This window comes from Pan paniscus, chromosome 2 (assembly GCF_029289425.2).
Source record: "Pan paniscus chromosome 2, NHGRI_mPanPan1-v2.0_pri, whole genome shotgun sequence".
Lineage (NCBI taxonomy): Eukaryota > Metazoa > Chordata > Mammalia > Primates > Hominidae > Pan > Pan paniscus.
The window spans coordinates 189,220,866-189,236,254 of record NC_085926.1 but is presented as its reverse complement, the minus strand read 5'-3'; the positions used below and the strand labels follow the sequence as shown (position 1 = coordinate 189,236,254).

The 15,389-nt window shown below is 34.8% G+C and overlaps 1 protein-coding gene across 6 annotated transcripts in view; it reads left to right on the top strand.

Moving 5' to 3' along the window:
* The window catches only part of UTS2B (urotensin 2B), a 63,670-nt gene that overhangs the window by 33,771 nt on the left and 14,510 nt on the right, over positions 1-15,389 (top strand). For all 6 annotated transcript variants that reach the window (XM_057301976.2, XM_063603028.1, XM_055110790.2 and 3 more), the window contains one exon: positions 14,761-14,987. In XM_057301976.2, the coding sequence (XP_057157959.1) occupies positions 14,885-14,987 (103 nt within the window). In that variant the 5' untranslated portion in view covers positions 14,761-14,884. The remainder of the gene's footprint in view (positions 1-14,760; positions 14,988-15,389) is intronic.

The following is a 15,389-nucleotide window of genomic DNA, read 5'->3' as shown; positions in this document are numbered from 1 at the left end:
AAAAGGTTTTTTTTTCTTTCTCACAGATGTTGACATTGTTTCCCAAGCGCCATAAGCATCATTACAGTTTATTGCCTGTTCTATGAATACATTGAGGTGTTCATCTGTTTTTAGTTAATTTGCCTATCAGATAACCACAGTCATGTTTGATTCCTCTCTACCTCACTTGCTCAATGCCAGTTATTTCCTCCATTTAGGAGAAAACCAGCTAAATATGCCAGCCTTGGATTTCTCTTGCTATCTTCTCCTCTAGGCAATGAGATTCTGGATTTGAAATTCCCAGCCCTGCCTAATTTTGGAGACACTCAGCCTCCCGCTTTCCTTAAGAAAGACCTATTTTGTGTGTAAAATAATCAGACTTCCCTCCAGCAGGTGGGGTTTGAAATAGTTTTATAAGGAGAGACATGGAAGCACAAACAGAACCACAAGTGTTCTCTTACTCTATTTCTTTATTCATTTGTTTAATTATTAGATATTTCTGGGCAAACAATTATGGGCCAGGAATTGTGGTTACTGGAGATAGTAACCATATGTTCACAGTCATGAACAAGGTAAATATACACAGTGGCATATTGAAGCTTATAGTGCAATGGAGAGAAACACTGTACAAAAACATAGAGTAATTGATTTACGGTTGAGATATGAGCTGTTGAGGAAATGTACACAGTGGAGTGAAAGGCTCTGACAGGATGACCCGCTTAATCTGGAGAAATCAGAGGAGATTTTGTTGAGGAAGCCACAACTTTAATTGAGGCTTAAAATGGAGTATGTGTGTATGTGTGTGTGTGAGTGTGTGTAAGTTGGGGAAGGGGAGTATGCCTCCCTGCAGGTGCAAAGTCCTTGCGGCAGAAAGTTGCTTGACATTTTTGAAGAACTGAAAGAAGGGTATTTGTGGTTGAATTGTGAAAAGGGGAAGACAGATACAGATGAGATTGACAGGTGGGTGAAGGCGGGTAATATAGGACTTTCTAGATCATGTTATGACTCGCAATATTTATCTATGGCTAATGGAAAACAGTTGAAGGATTTTAAACGGTAGTATTATAGACTGATAATTACATTTCCAAAAGATTAACAGCTTTTGGAGAATGAAGGGGAGAAACAGTGAACATGAGACTTCTTATTGAGGGTATTTCAGCAGTGCAGGTGTTTAAGATGATGCTTGCTTGATCTAGGGAGCAAGTAAGATAGAAGGAGTGAAAGGTTTGAGAAGTATTTAAGAGACTTAATTGATGACTTTGTGATTGATTGGAAAAGAAGACGCAACAGAGATGAAAGAGTTTCTTCAATGAATTACTGGGTAAATGGTCATGCCATTTTCTAAGACAGTGAATACTGAAAAATAAATGATACATTAGGGTAAAGATGAGTAGTTCAGTTTGTGACATGGTTGAGAAGCCTTGTAAGAAAGCCAGGTGGGAAAGTGTCTTTGGATGCACAGGTGTGGTACAAAAGAGGTGGGAGAGAGGTATAACTTTTGGAGTCACTGACATGTAGAAGGTAATTAAAGCCATGTATCTACTAGGAATATATCGAAGCATGATAATAAAAGAAAATCTAGAATCAAACCCTGAGAAAGTTCATCTTTTAAAGGTCAGAGAAAGAGGAAATGCTAAAAGAAGCCGAAAAAGTATAACCAGGAAAGTAGGAGAAAACAAGAAAACTAGGGAGTTTTCCAAGGAGCTGGTCATTGTCAGCAATGGAGACACTGCAGAGATACCCAGGAAAATGAGGACAGACAAGTGCTTATTGGATTTAGCAGCAATAAGATTTTTAGAAAGGGCTATTTTAGTATTTCAGTGAAGGGAAAGATGAAAGTGAGATTCAAACGGATTGAAGAGTAAACATGTGAAAAGTATTAGAGGCAGAAATTTATTTTAGGAAGTTTGGCCTGAATGGGATGGAAAGACTAGACATAGTAGGTAGAAGATTATGAGTGTCCTAATAAAACTTATTTGGTGTTTTGTTTTGTTTTAAGATAGAAGACAAAAAGTTTGTTGTTGTTGTTGTTTAAGACAGAGTCTTACTCTGTCACCCAGGCTGGAGTGCAGTGGCGCGATCTCAGCTCACTGTAAGCTCCATCTCCCAGGATCAAGCGATTCTTATAACTAAGCCTCCTGAGTAGCTGGGACTACAGGTGCCTGCCAACATGCCCGGCTACTGTTTTTGTATTTTTGGTAGAGATGGGGTTTTACCATGTTGTTCAGGCTGGTCTCGAACTCCTGACCTTAGGTGATCCACCAGCCTCTGCCTCCCAAAGTGCTAGGATTACAGAAATGAGCCACCATGCCTGGTCAAGATTTTTTTTTTTTTAAATGATACTTGGGAAAATTATGTAGAGAGAGAGATTAAAGATGCAAGCTATAAAAGGAATTGATAATATAAAAGCTCCTGAGAAGATTGGAAGAATACATATAAGAGACCCTGATCCTTGATAGGATGGACCTTTTCTAGAACTACCATCACCCTGGAAGCTGAAGAAAGTAAGTGAGAACATGGACATTTATCGTAGCTCATAGCTCCTGTTGGCCAAGGAGTCCACCCTTTAAATGGAGTCACAAATAATTTTCTTGACAGTTTTTTTCTCTGGTCTTAATTCTGAGAGTCTGGTTTCCTGCTGCTTACAACATGCTTAGGCTTAGAGAGTTTTTTTTCTTACAAAGGCACTGCTCATTTAAATTTGCGTCTTCTAATAGACCCTGGAGTTTGAATCCAGTTTTTGCTCTCTTCCTATTACCAGGGCCTTTATATTTCAGTTGAATCCTTGCTCAGTGGTTTCCCCTTAGGTAATGATTCTAAATAATGTTTTATTTTCCATCATGTGATACAAGGGTAGAACGGTATGTCTAATCCTTGACTTGAAATCCTCAGGCTGGACCAAAATCCCCTACTCACTTTGTTTGTTTGTTTGTTTGTTTGTTTTTGTTTTTTTGAGACGGGTTTTCATTCTTGTTGCCCAGACTGGAGTGCAATGGCGCGATCTTGGCTCACCTCAACCTCCCCCTCCCAGGTTCAAGCGATTCTCCAGCCTCAGCCACCCGAGTAGCTGGGATTACAGGCGTGTGTCACCACGCCCGGCTAATTTTGTATTTTTAGTAGAGACAGGGTTTCTCCATGTTGGTCAGGCTGGTCTTGAACTCCTGACCTCAGGAGATCCGCCCCCCACCCACCCCTCCGCGGCCTCTCAAAGTGCTGGGATTACAGGCGTGAGCCACTGCACCAGGCCCTCACTTCTACTTTAGGCATCTTCCATGTTCTCAACCACTATTGAAGATACTGCTTGAAAATAGACTAAACTTCCACATTATAGCGTGTTTGTGTTTGAAAATTCCTGCTGCCATGCTCATCCACTAGATCAAAGCCCCTTCTGGATGAAATGTCTGTATATCTTATGGCTCTTCTTAATAAAGATGAGACAGAATATTTACAGATTTAAAAAATATAATCAAATTTCAAGTTTGGGGATATTACTGCCAACTTTACAGAGACAAAATAGTTACAAAGGAATATTATGAATAATTGAATGCCAACAATTAGAAACCTATATGGAATGGATAAATTCTTAGAAAGACAAAAATTAGCAAATCCAAATTAAGAAGAAATAGAATTGATCTATAGAAGTAAAAAGGTTGAATCAGTATTTCAAGATAACTTCCCACAATAAAACAACAGATGAATTCACTATTGAATTCTACCAGATGTTTAAGGAAGAATTAACACTAATCCTTTACAAACTCTTCAAAAACTTAAAAGAGAGGAGACCATTTTCAATTCGTTCTACAAGGCCAGTATTGCCCTGATATCAAAACTGGACAATGACATATAAAATAAAACTACAGAGCATCTCTTATAAATATAGATGCAAAAGTTGCTAATAAAATACTAGTAAACAGTGCAGCAACATATAAAAATTAACACACAACATCACCAAATAAGATTTATCCTGGAATACAAGGTTTATTTAACAAACAAAAATTAATCAATGTTATACAACATATTAACAGAATAAAGGATGAGGACTTTATTCTTTTTTTTTTTAAGACGAGGTCTTTCTCTGTTGCCCAGGCTGGAGCGCAGTGTGCGATACCTGCTCACTGCACCTTCTGCCTCCTGGGGGAATTTTATTCTACAGTCATCTCAATAGAGGGGAAAAGGCATTTGACAAAATGTAATAGCGTTTCATAATAAAAACACTCAACAAACTAGAAACTGAAGGGAACTTCCTCAATCTGGTAAAGGGCAGCTACAAAAAAATCCAGAATTAACATCATCCTTAACAGTAAAAGTTGAAAGCTTTACCCTCTAAGCTCAAGAAAAAGACAAAGAGGTCCACTTTCACCACTTTTATTCAACATTGTACTGGAGGTTCTAACCAGGACAATTAGGTAGGAAAAAGAAATAAAAGATACCCAAATTGAAAAGGAAAGAGTAAAACTGTCTCTATTTGTTGACATGATCTTCTATGTACAAAATCCTAAGGAATCTATGAAAAAATAAATAAACAGAGCTAATAAATGGGTTCAGCAAGATTGCAAAATATAAGATCAATATGCAAAAATCAATTATACAAAATCAATCAATACAAAAATCAATCTGCAAAAATCAATTATAGGACAATTTCATGTCCTAGCAAAGAACAACGCAAAAAATAAAATTAAGAAAGTAATTCCACTTGAAATAGCATCAAAAATATAAAATATTTAGGAGTAAATTGAACCAAAGAAGCATAAGACTTGTTCACTGAAAATTGCAAAACAACATTGAAAGAAATTAAAGACCTAATTAATTATAAAGATATTCTGTGTTCACAGATCCAGGCATAACATTTTTAAGATGGAAAAATTCTCCAAATTAATTCACAAATTTAGTGCAACCTCTACCAAAATCTTAGCTTCCCTCCTGCAACCTCTTTTTTTTTTTTTTTTTTTTTTCAGAAATTGGCAAGCTGATCCTACAATGTATATGGAAATGCAAGGGATACAGAGAAATCCAAACAGCTTTTCACAAAAGACCATTAGAAGTCTCACACTTTCCAATTTCAAGGCTTACTACAAAGCTACATTAATAAACAATATTTTACTTGTATAAGAATGGACAAATTGGTCAATGGAATAAAATTTATAGTTCAGAAATAAAACCATACATCTATGACAAGCTACCAAGACCATTCATGGGGGAAAGAATTATCTTCTAAACAAATGTGGTGAGACAACTAGATATCCACATGTGAAAATAAATAAATAAATAAATAAATAAAGGTGAAACCCAACCTCACACCATATATAAAACTTTACTTAAAGTAGATCAGGCTGGGCGCGGTGGCTCACGCCTGTAATCCCAGCACTTTGAGAGGCTGAGGTGGGTGGATCACGAGGTCAGGAGATGGAGGCCATCTTGGTGAACATGGTAAAACCTCGTTTCTACTAAAAATACAAATAATTGGCCGGGTGTGGTGGTGGGTGCCTGTAGTCCCAGCTACTCAGGAGGCTGAGGCAGGAGAATGGCATGAACCCAGGAGGTGGAGCTTGCAGTGAGCCGAGATGGTACCACTGCACTCCAGCCTGGGTGACAGAGTGAGACTCTGTCTCAAAAAAAAAAAAGAAAGTGGATCAAAGACCTAAATTTTAGAGTTTTACTATAGAACTCTTAGATAATAATATAGGCATAAATCTTTGTGATTTTCAAGTAGGTAATAGTTTCTTATAGTACTCAAAAACAAGAAACACAAGAAAAAATAGATACATTGGGCTTTTTTCAAATAAAACCCTTTGTTCTTCAAAAGACATGATCAAGAAAGTGAAACTACCCACAGATTGTGAAAAAATGTTTTCAAATTATGTATCTGATAAGGAACTAGAATCCAGAATACAATGAACTCTTACAACTTAACAATAAAAATACTCAATTTTTAAAAAGGGCCAAGTATTTGAACAGATGTTTCTACTTTATTTCAACAAATTCAGGCCATTGTTAACTCTTTTAAATGAAAAAAAGAACTCCAAGCACCGTCTTGTCAGGATGTCAGAAACTCTACTTTTGCTTCCTTCCTTCTGCTATTTTTTTCATTTAACTACATGTAAGGAATTCTACCAAGAATTAATAGTCAGAGAGAAGTAAAAATAAAATTGTTCAATTTTCTTACTACAAAAAAAGTAATAAGGCCAAGAGCTTACTGGAGTCTGAAAGTAATTATTCAAATCAGTTTGAGTCACCATACAAACACTTATCTGTGCTTTTCTTGTCACTCATGATGAGAAATAGTCAGATGCAAGTGAATCTTAAAGCTATCTGTTCCCTGTAAATTATAACTTGACGAAGCCTTCATTGACAAAATGGAAATGCCATTTATATCCTGTAATTGATATATAGACTAAGTTATTAAAGTATTGCTATTGAAAGTACAAAGTTAAAATGTTTCTAAGTTTTCTTTAAAATGGGGGTCTCTGTTATTGGAGCAATCATTTTCTATCTCTGTGTTTCCCCAATTGTGATATGTGGGCAAGAGATCATGTGGGTTAAGCATGTAGCTCTGCGTTGGGTAGATCTGGGTTTCACTTTTGGTTCCAAAACTGTCTTCTTTTACTGTAAAAGGTGAAAAATTATAGTTGTGCAATTGTTGAGGGATTGCTATGGAAATTAAATGAGGTACCATTTGTGAGGTGCTTAGTACAGGGCCTGGCATGTGATGATTGCTCAATAAATGGCAACAATAATATTGCTATATACTATAAATGTGTATAACAAGAACTCCTCAAACAAATATTCTAACTTCATTTATCCATCCAATACAATCGATAGTAAACATCTGCTTTTATTTGAATGATTTGGTTATGCACTCATGGCAAGAATTTAGTATTTTATTAAGGAGAGAGAGAGATAAAAGATTTAATTAAAGATCTTTGCAGACTTTTCCCCAAAGTGGATGGAAATGGTCATGAAACAGGGACTTCTTTGTCTATTTCTCTTTTTAAAAATCAATTCATTAAAAATTTGACAAAATTCTATACATCTATTGTGTACAACATGATGTATTGAAATATGTATACATTATGTTATAACTAAATTGAAGAAATTAGCATATGATTCCCTCACATACAACATTTTTGTGTGGTGAGAACACTTAAAATTTACTTCTTTAGTGATTTTCAACAATAAAATACATTGTTATTAATGATAGTCACTAGGCTGTACAGATTTCTGAAACTTAACTTCTGCTATCTAACTGATATTTTGTGTCTTTTAAACATCTCTTACACATTCTCCCTTCCCCACAACCCAAGCTCCTGGTAACTACCATTCTCCTCTCTGCTTCTAATAGTTCACATTTTCTTAGATTCCACATAAAAGTGAAATTATGACAAATAAAAATATTTGTCCTTCTGTGTCTGTTTTATTTTATTGAACATAATATCCTTCAAGCTTATATATTTTATCACAAGTGAGAGGATTTTCTTCTTTTAAATGACTGAAGACATTTCAATTGTGCACATATACCACATTTTCTTTACGTTTTCATCCCATCATAGACATAGCTTGATTCAATATCACGGCCATTGGGAATAATGCCGTGATGAATATGTTAGAGCACTGAACATATTAATTTCGTTATTTATTTATTTATTTATTTATTTATTTATTTATTTATTGAGATGGAGTCTTGGTCTGTTGCCCAGGCCAGAGTGCAGTGGCGCAATCTCCACTCACTGCAAGCTCTGTCTCCCAGGTTTACGCCATTCTCCTGCCTCAGCCTCCCGAGTACCTGGGCCTACAGGCACCTGCCACCACGCCTGGCTAATTTTTTATATTTTTAGTAGAGATGGGGTTTCACCATGTTAGCCAGGATGGTCTCGATCTCCTGACTTCATGATCCACCCACCTCGGTCTCCCAAAGTGCTGGGATTACAGGCGTGAGCCACTGCGCCTGGCTGATTTCTTTTAGGTATATAAACAGTAGTGGGAATGCTGGATCATCTGGTAGTTCTATTTTTAATTTTTTGAGGACTCTCCATAAGGTCTTTTGCTTATTTTAAAGCTGAGCTGTTTTCTTGATATTGATTTGTTTGAGTTTCTTAGATATTTTGGATACTAACTTCTGTGCAAAAACTGTTTAGTTTGATGTAATCTCATTTGTCTGTTTTTGTTTTGTTGCTGGTGCTTTGGAATCGTATCTCAAAAAATCATTGCTCAAATCAATGTCACGAAGATTTTCAGCTGTGTTTTTTTACAGGAGTTTTATAGAATCCAGTCTTAAGTCTTTAATCTACTTTGAGTTGATTTTTGCATATAGTGTGGGATAAAGTAGTAAATAGTGATATACAGCTTCAATGCAATCTCTCTTAAAAATTCCCATAAAATTTTGTACAGAAATAGAAAAAAGTAGGTTTTTTTTTACAGTAGATTTACAGTATCAGGCCTTAAGTCTTTAATTTACTTTGAGTTGATTTTTGCATATAGTGTGGAATAAGGGTCTACTTCTATTCTTTCGAATGTGAATATTCAGTTTTTTTGACGCCACTTATTGAAAAGACTCTCCTTTCCCTGTGGTGTGTTCTTGGCATCTTTGTTGAAAATCAATTGATCTTCAGTGGGATTTACTTCTGGGATTTCTATACTGTTCCATTTGTCTATTTATCTGTTTTTATGCCAGTGGCATGCTCTTTAGATAATGATAGTATTGTAGTATATTGTAGTAATGTAGTATATGTGATGCCTCCAGCATTTTTCTGCTCAAAATTGCTTTGGCTATTTGGGATCTTCTGTAGTTCCATACAAATTTTAGGATTGCTTTTATTTCTATTTCTGTACAAAATGTTATTGGAATTTTAAAAGAGATTGCAGTGAAGCTATACATCACTTTTGGTAGTATGCACATTTTAACAATATTAGTTATTCTAATTCATGAAAGCAGGCTATCTTTCCATTTGTTTGTGTCTTTCATCAATGTTTTGTTGTTGTCAGTATACAGATCTTTTACCTGATTTGATAAATGTATTCCTAATAATTTTTTGAGGGTATATCCATTGCAAATGACATTCTTGATTTCATTTTTGGGTAGGTCATTGTCAGTATATACAGTTGCCAGTGATTTTTGAACGTAGATTTTGTATCCTGCAACTTTAATGAACTCACATAGTATTTCTAAATTACTGGATGGAATCTTTAGGGTTTTCTATATACATGATTAAGCCGTCTGCAACAGGGACAATTTAACTTCTTCCTTTCCTATATGGATGCCTTTCCTTTCTTTCTTTTTTTCTAATTGTTCTGGATACCTTTTTTTTCTTTCTTTTTTTCTGATTGTTTTGGCTAGGACTTCGAGTACAATGTTGCGTAGTAATGGTGAGAGTGGGCATACTTATTTTGTTTCTGATCCTAGATGGAAAGGTTTCAACTTTTTACCTTTGAATATAATGTTAGCTGTGGGTTTTTCATATATGGGCTTTATTGTGCCGAGGTACATTCATTCCATACTTAATATGTTGAGAGTTTTTATCATGAGAGTTTTTATCATGAAAGTTTTTATCATATACATTTTATCATGTTTTTTCTGCATCTGTTGAAATTATTGTATAGTTTTGTTCTTCGTTCGATTAATTCGGTGGATCACATTTATTCATTTGTGTATGTAAAACATCCTTGTATCCCTAGGATAAATCACACTTGATCATAGTGAATGATCATTTTAATGTGTTGTTGATCTTGGTTTGTTAGTATTTTGCTGAGGATTTTTGTGTCAATGTTTGTTAGGGATATTGGCTTGTAGCTTTCTTTTCTTGTAATGTCTTTATCTGGCTTTGGTATCAGAGTAATCCTGGCCTCATAAGTTTGGAAGTATTATTTCTTCTTAAATTTTTTGGAAGAGTGTGACAATGATTTGTATTAGTTATTTAAATGTTTGGTTGAATTCAGCAATGAAGCTATCAGATTTTTTCTGGGCTTTTCTTTGATGGGAGACTTTTTATTACCAATCCAATCTCTTACTCACTACTGGTCTATGCAGATTTTCTATTTCCTCATGATTCAATCTTGGTAGGTTGTTTGAATTTAGGAATTTATCCATTTTTTTGAAGTTATTCAATTTGTTGACATACAGTTGCTTGTAGTGGTCTCATGATCAATTGTATTTCTGTGGTATCAATTATTTTTTTCTATTACATTCTTCCTGATTTTATTTGTCTTCTCACTTTTTATCTTAGTCAAGCTAACGTTTTGTGGATTTTTCTTAACTTTTCAAAAAACAAGTCCTATTTACTTTGCTCTTTTCTATTGTTCTTCTAGTCTCTATTTCATTTATTTCTGCTCTGATCTTTATTATTTCCTTCCCTTCACTAACTTTGGGCTTAGTCTACATTTGTTTTCCCAGTTTCTTGAGATGTAATAGGTGTTTATTTGGGATCTTTTCTTTTTTTTTAATATAGGCATTTATTGGTACAGACTTTCCCCTTTTAACTACTTTTGCTGTATCCCATACATTTTGGTACATCATGTGTCCATTTTCATTTGTCTCCAGATATTCTTATATTTCCCTTTTAATTTCTGCTTTGGTCTATTAGCTGTTTAGAAAACATTTTTTTAATTTCCATGTATTTGTGAATTTTCTGAAATTCCTTATTATTGATTTCTAGTGTCATACCACTGCAGTTGGAGAAGATATAAGATATGACTTCATTCTTCTTAAATTTGTTAATTGTGGTCTAATACATGACGTATCCTGGAGAATATTTGATATGCACCTGAGAAGAATGTGTATTCTGGTGTTGGATGAAATGTCCTGTATATGTTTGTTAGATTCATGTGGTTTAAAGTTTCATTTAAGTCTCATGCTTCCCTATTGATTTTCTGTCTGTACGATCTGTTCATTGTTGAAAATGGGGTATTGAAATCACCTACTATTATTGTATTATAGCTGATCTCTCTCTTCAGATTTATTAATATTTGCTTTACATAATTAGCTGCTCTAACATTTGGTACAGACGTATTTAAAATTATTATATCCTTTTGATGAATTGACCCCTTTATCATTACATAGTGACCTTCTTTGTCTCATTTTACAGTTTTTGTCTTGAAGTCTATTTTATCTGATATAAGCTTAACTATCCCATTTATTTTGTTATTCATTTGCATGGAATATCTTTTTCCATCGTTTCACTTTCTTTTTTCTTTTCTCTTTTTTCTTTTTTCTTTTTTAGATGGAGTCTCACTCTGTCATCAGGCTGGAGTGCAGTGGCGTGATCTTGGCTCACTGCAACCTCCGCCTCCTGGGTTCAATTGATCCCCCTGCTTCAGCTTCCCGAGTAGCTGGGACTGTAGGCACACACCACCACACCCAGCTAATTTTTGTTTTTTGGTAGAGACAGGGTTTCACCACATTGGCCAGGATGGTCTTGATCTCCTGTCCTTGTGATCCACCCACCTCAGCCTCCCAAAGTGCTGAGATTACAGGCGTAAGCCACCGAGCCGGGCGCACTTTCAACTTATGTATATTTTTAAAAGTGAAATGAGTCTCTTGTAGACAGCATATAGTTGGGTATTGTTTTTATTCATCTATGTCTTTTGATTGGAGAATTTAATGCATGTATACTCAAGGTAATTATAGGTAAAAAATTACTAGTGCCATTTTGTTAATTGTTTTTTGGTTGTTTTGTATATCCTTTCTTTGCTTCTTCTCTTGCTGTCTTCCTTTGTGATTAAAATTTATCTCTTGTGGTATGCTTTGATTCCATATTTTTCTGTCTTTTGGTATCTACCATAGGTTTTTGCTTTGTGCTTACCGTGAAGCTAAAATAAAGTATCTTATTATAACATACTATCCTAAGCTGATAGCAACTTAACATTGATCACGTAAAATAACTCTACACTTTTACTTAACCTCCTCATATTTTATGTTTTTGATGTCACAATTTACATAATTTTATATTGTGTATTCCTTAGCAAATTATTGTAGCTTATAAATCTAAAGCACTATTTTTAACAGTGTTGTCTTTTAACTTTTGTACTAAAGATATTAGTGACTTACATACCACCATTACAATATTAGAGCATCTGAAGTTGACTGTGTACTTACTTCTACCAGTGAGTTTTATACATTCATGCTTTCAAGTTACTAATTAGCACTCAGTTCTTTCAGCACGAAGAGCTCCCTTTAGCATTTCTTGTAAGACTGGTGTGGTGGTGATGAATTCCTTCAGCTTTTGCTTGTCTGGGAAAGTCTTTACATCTCCTTCATTTTGGAAGGACAGCTAGGGACTTATTTTTCATCACTTTGCCAATATTACCTAAAATATGGCAGAAAAATATTTTGGAAATTATATCAGATTTCTTAAAACTTTGTGGAAAAAAGATGTGAAACAAAATTATAAATATGAACTCCTGGCCTCGTGACCCACCCACCTCAGCCTCCCAAAGAGTTGGGATTACAGGCGTGAGTCACTATGCCTGGCCCTGTTTATTCATTTTGGGGCCAGGTGCAGTGGCTCACACCTGTAATCCCAGCTCTTTGGGAGGCTGAGGTGAGTGGATCATAAGGTCAGGAGTTCAAGACCAGTGTGACCAGCATGGTGAAACCCCGTCTCTACTAAAAACACAAAAATTAGCCAGACATGGTGGTGCTAGCCTGTAATCCCAGCTACTCAAGAGGCTGAGGCAGGGGAATCGATTGAACCTGGGAGGTGGAGGTTGCAGTGAACCATGATTACACCACTGTACTCCAGCCTGGGCGACAGAGAGAGACTCCTTCTTAAAAAAAGGAAAAGAAAAGAAAAGAATAATCAGTATTCAAACTTATCAAAAGACAGTTAAATTATTTTGCCACTTTCAGGAAAACTTCTTACCCATGAGAATTGGAGTTCCTCTTGCAGTTTACATCAACACTTTTTAAAAAATAGAATAATCTTATTTATACTTAATTTTTAAAATTAAGGCAATAAAAGCTGCATATGTCTTTAATACAGTGCATATCGAAATTCCAATTTCATTGGAAACCTATTTTCAGGTTTTTATTTTTAATTATTGATTAGATTTTTATTTTATATCTCATTTTTAAGTATATGACTTGTAATTATACAATCTTTCATCATATTTATATATTCTCTCTACATCACGACATTAATTTCCTATTTTCCATCTTGATATAATGTTTTAAAAATAGAGCTTAGAAAGCTAATTTAAATAACTTATTAAATAAATAAGGACAGATATCATCAAGGTATATTTGAATGACAGAGGTTTTGAAATGCTATGGAAGAATAAGCTTTTAGGATCTAGGTTCATCATTGTTCATGGTTGAATTCTTAAGAAAGTAAGACACAAAGAGTTGCAATTATTCTTTCAGCTCATATAGCTTTATAACTGGATGTAAAGTTTAAGGGGGTTATATTTTTGCCTTTCAATTACTAGAAATTTTGGTTATTATTTAGTCACACATCAAACATGTTTTCACTCATTTTTCCCGCAAACCACTATGGTACTTGCACATAGGGACAGAAATGACTATGACTGTAACTGCTCTCAAAGTATTTACAATTTGATAGTGGAGGCAGACTCGCAAATACATAACTAATGAAAGGAGAAATGAATTTTGAACTGTAGTAGATATACAAACAAAATGTTGTGGCAGTCCAAAGGAGAAAACAAAAGTTATGACTCAAAGTAGAAAAAAGATCCAAAAGGCTAAACAGTTCTGGTGGCATTTGATCAGTAGCTTCAGGAATCAGTAGGTAAAATGGCAGGTTGTAGAATAAAGGATTCTAGGCAACCATGTCAGCAACTCTCTGAAGTGCAGAAAGTGCAGGATATATTCATGAATTAGTAGTCTAATGTGGCTGGTACACAAAAATATATAGTGAAAAGTGAAACTGTAAAGGAAAAACAAGCCTAAATATCAAACTAAGTAATTTAGATTTTATTCAGGAACTTTATTAAAGCAACGGGTTAGTAAAAAGATTAGTCATTCTCCTTAGTTAATACCATCATGTGCTGCAGTGTATGCACTGGAACAGAGTCAATTTTAGAGTGGATACATCCAAAGTCTTTTGGGACAAGTAAATGCCAAGATCAGAGGTCATTATACTATAACATCACTGGAGCCATAAAATTGAAATTGGAGATATACTGAAAGACTTTGACTTAAAAAGAAAACCAGCACAATTAAAGCAAGTATTAAAGAGAGTAACTGATGGGACATTTGCCAGCTTTGAATTAATTAAATTCAGCCTTAATTTTTAAAAGAGCTGCTTGAAACAAAATGAAGCCATCCTTTTCTAATATAGTGAGACAGTAATGTGATCCCATTATGATTCATTTCAAATTTGAGCTTTTCTCTAGTTTATTCAGTTGGTTAAGAACAAAGTGATAGTTGCAAATAACATCACTATCAGGAAGACTACCACCTAGCTCAAAAGTAGTCAAATGAAAGACATTGTTCCCATTTTCACCTGCCCTCTATGCTCTCAGCTTTAGTATTAATAAGATTTGAGGTTAATTAATCCTGGAATCTGGAAATTAAACCATAAATTATGAAAATCCAACAGTTTTTTATTTCAGGATGTTGCTTCATGCTTGTGCATCTATTTGAATGTGTGGGCATGCATAGGAATGCTTGCTTTTAGTGAAATGGGCGGGTATGAGATGTATTGATTGGGTTCTTCCTGCCATTGACTCCATAACAAATCTGTCACTTCTCCAAGTAGTGAATCATGTTAACTACTTGATTGCATTGCATTTTATAGATTTATTTTCTTTCTTTCTTTTTCCTTCATCTAGATCATTCGTAACTGAGGCACACTTGCCTTTTGCAACTAAGCTCTACTGAATTCCAAAGCTATAGAAATATCCATCTTGACCTGGAAAGTCTGTTTCTTTGCTAGTCCAGAAGATTTTTTTTAACATGAACAAGATCCTCTCAAGCACTGTTTGCTTTGGACTCCTAACTTTGTTATCCGTGTTGAATTTTTTACAATCTGTGCATGGACGACCATATCTTACCCAAGGTACGTGCATATCAATTAAAAATCCTACAGGTGGGTAAGTAATTCTTCTATTTCTATTTGAACAAATTTGATTTTTCTGCCATTGTTGAAATAATGTTTTAAGGAATAAATATTAGTTAATAGCCAAATCTCCCTTAAGTAGTTGCTGGTCAGAATTAAATGTCATCTTCAATGCTGTTCTTTTCAAGTAGATTAATTTTACCCAAATTAATTTTACCCAATATTGCACTAAATTCACTTCAACTATAGTTTATTTTTTTTTAAATATTGGGGCACTTGTTTCTCATTTGTAGTCCCTGACCAAAGATTGGGAATGTATAAATAGTAATGCATCCTTCATATTTCAAAACTCTATCTTGGGGAAAGGAAAAGGAGATTTTCATCTTACAAGACTATTAGTAA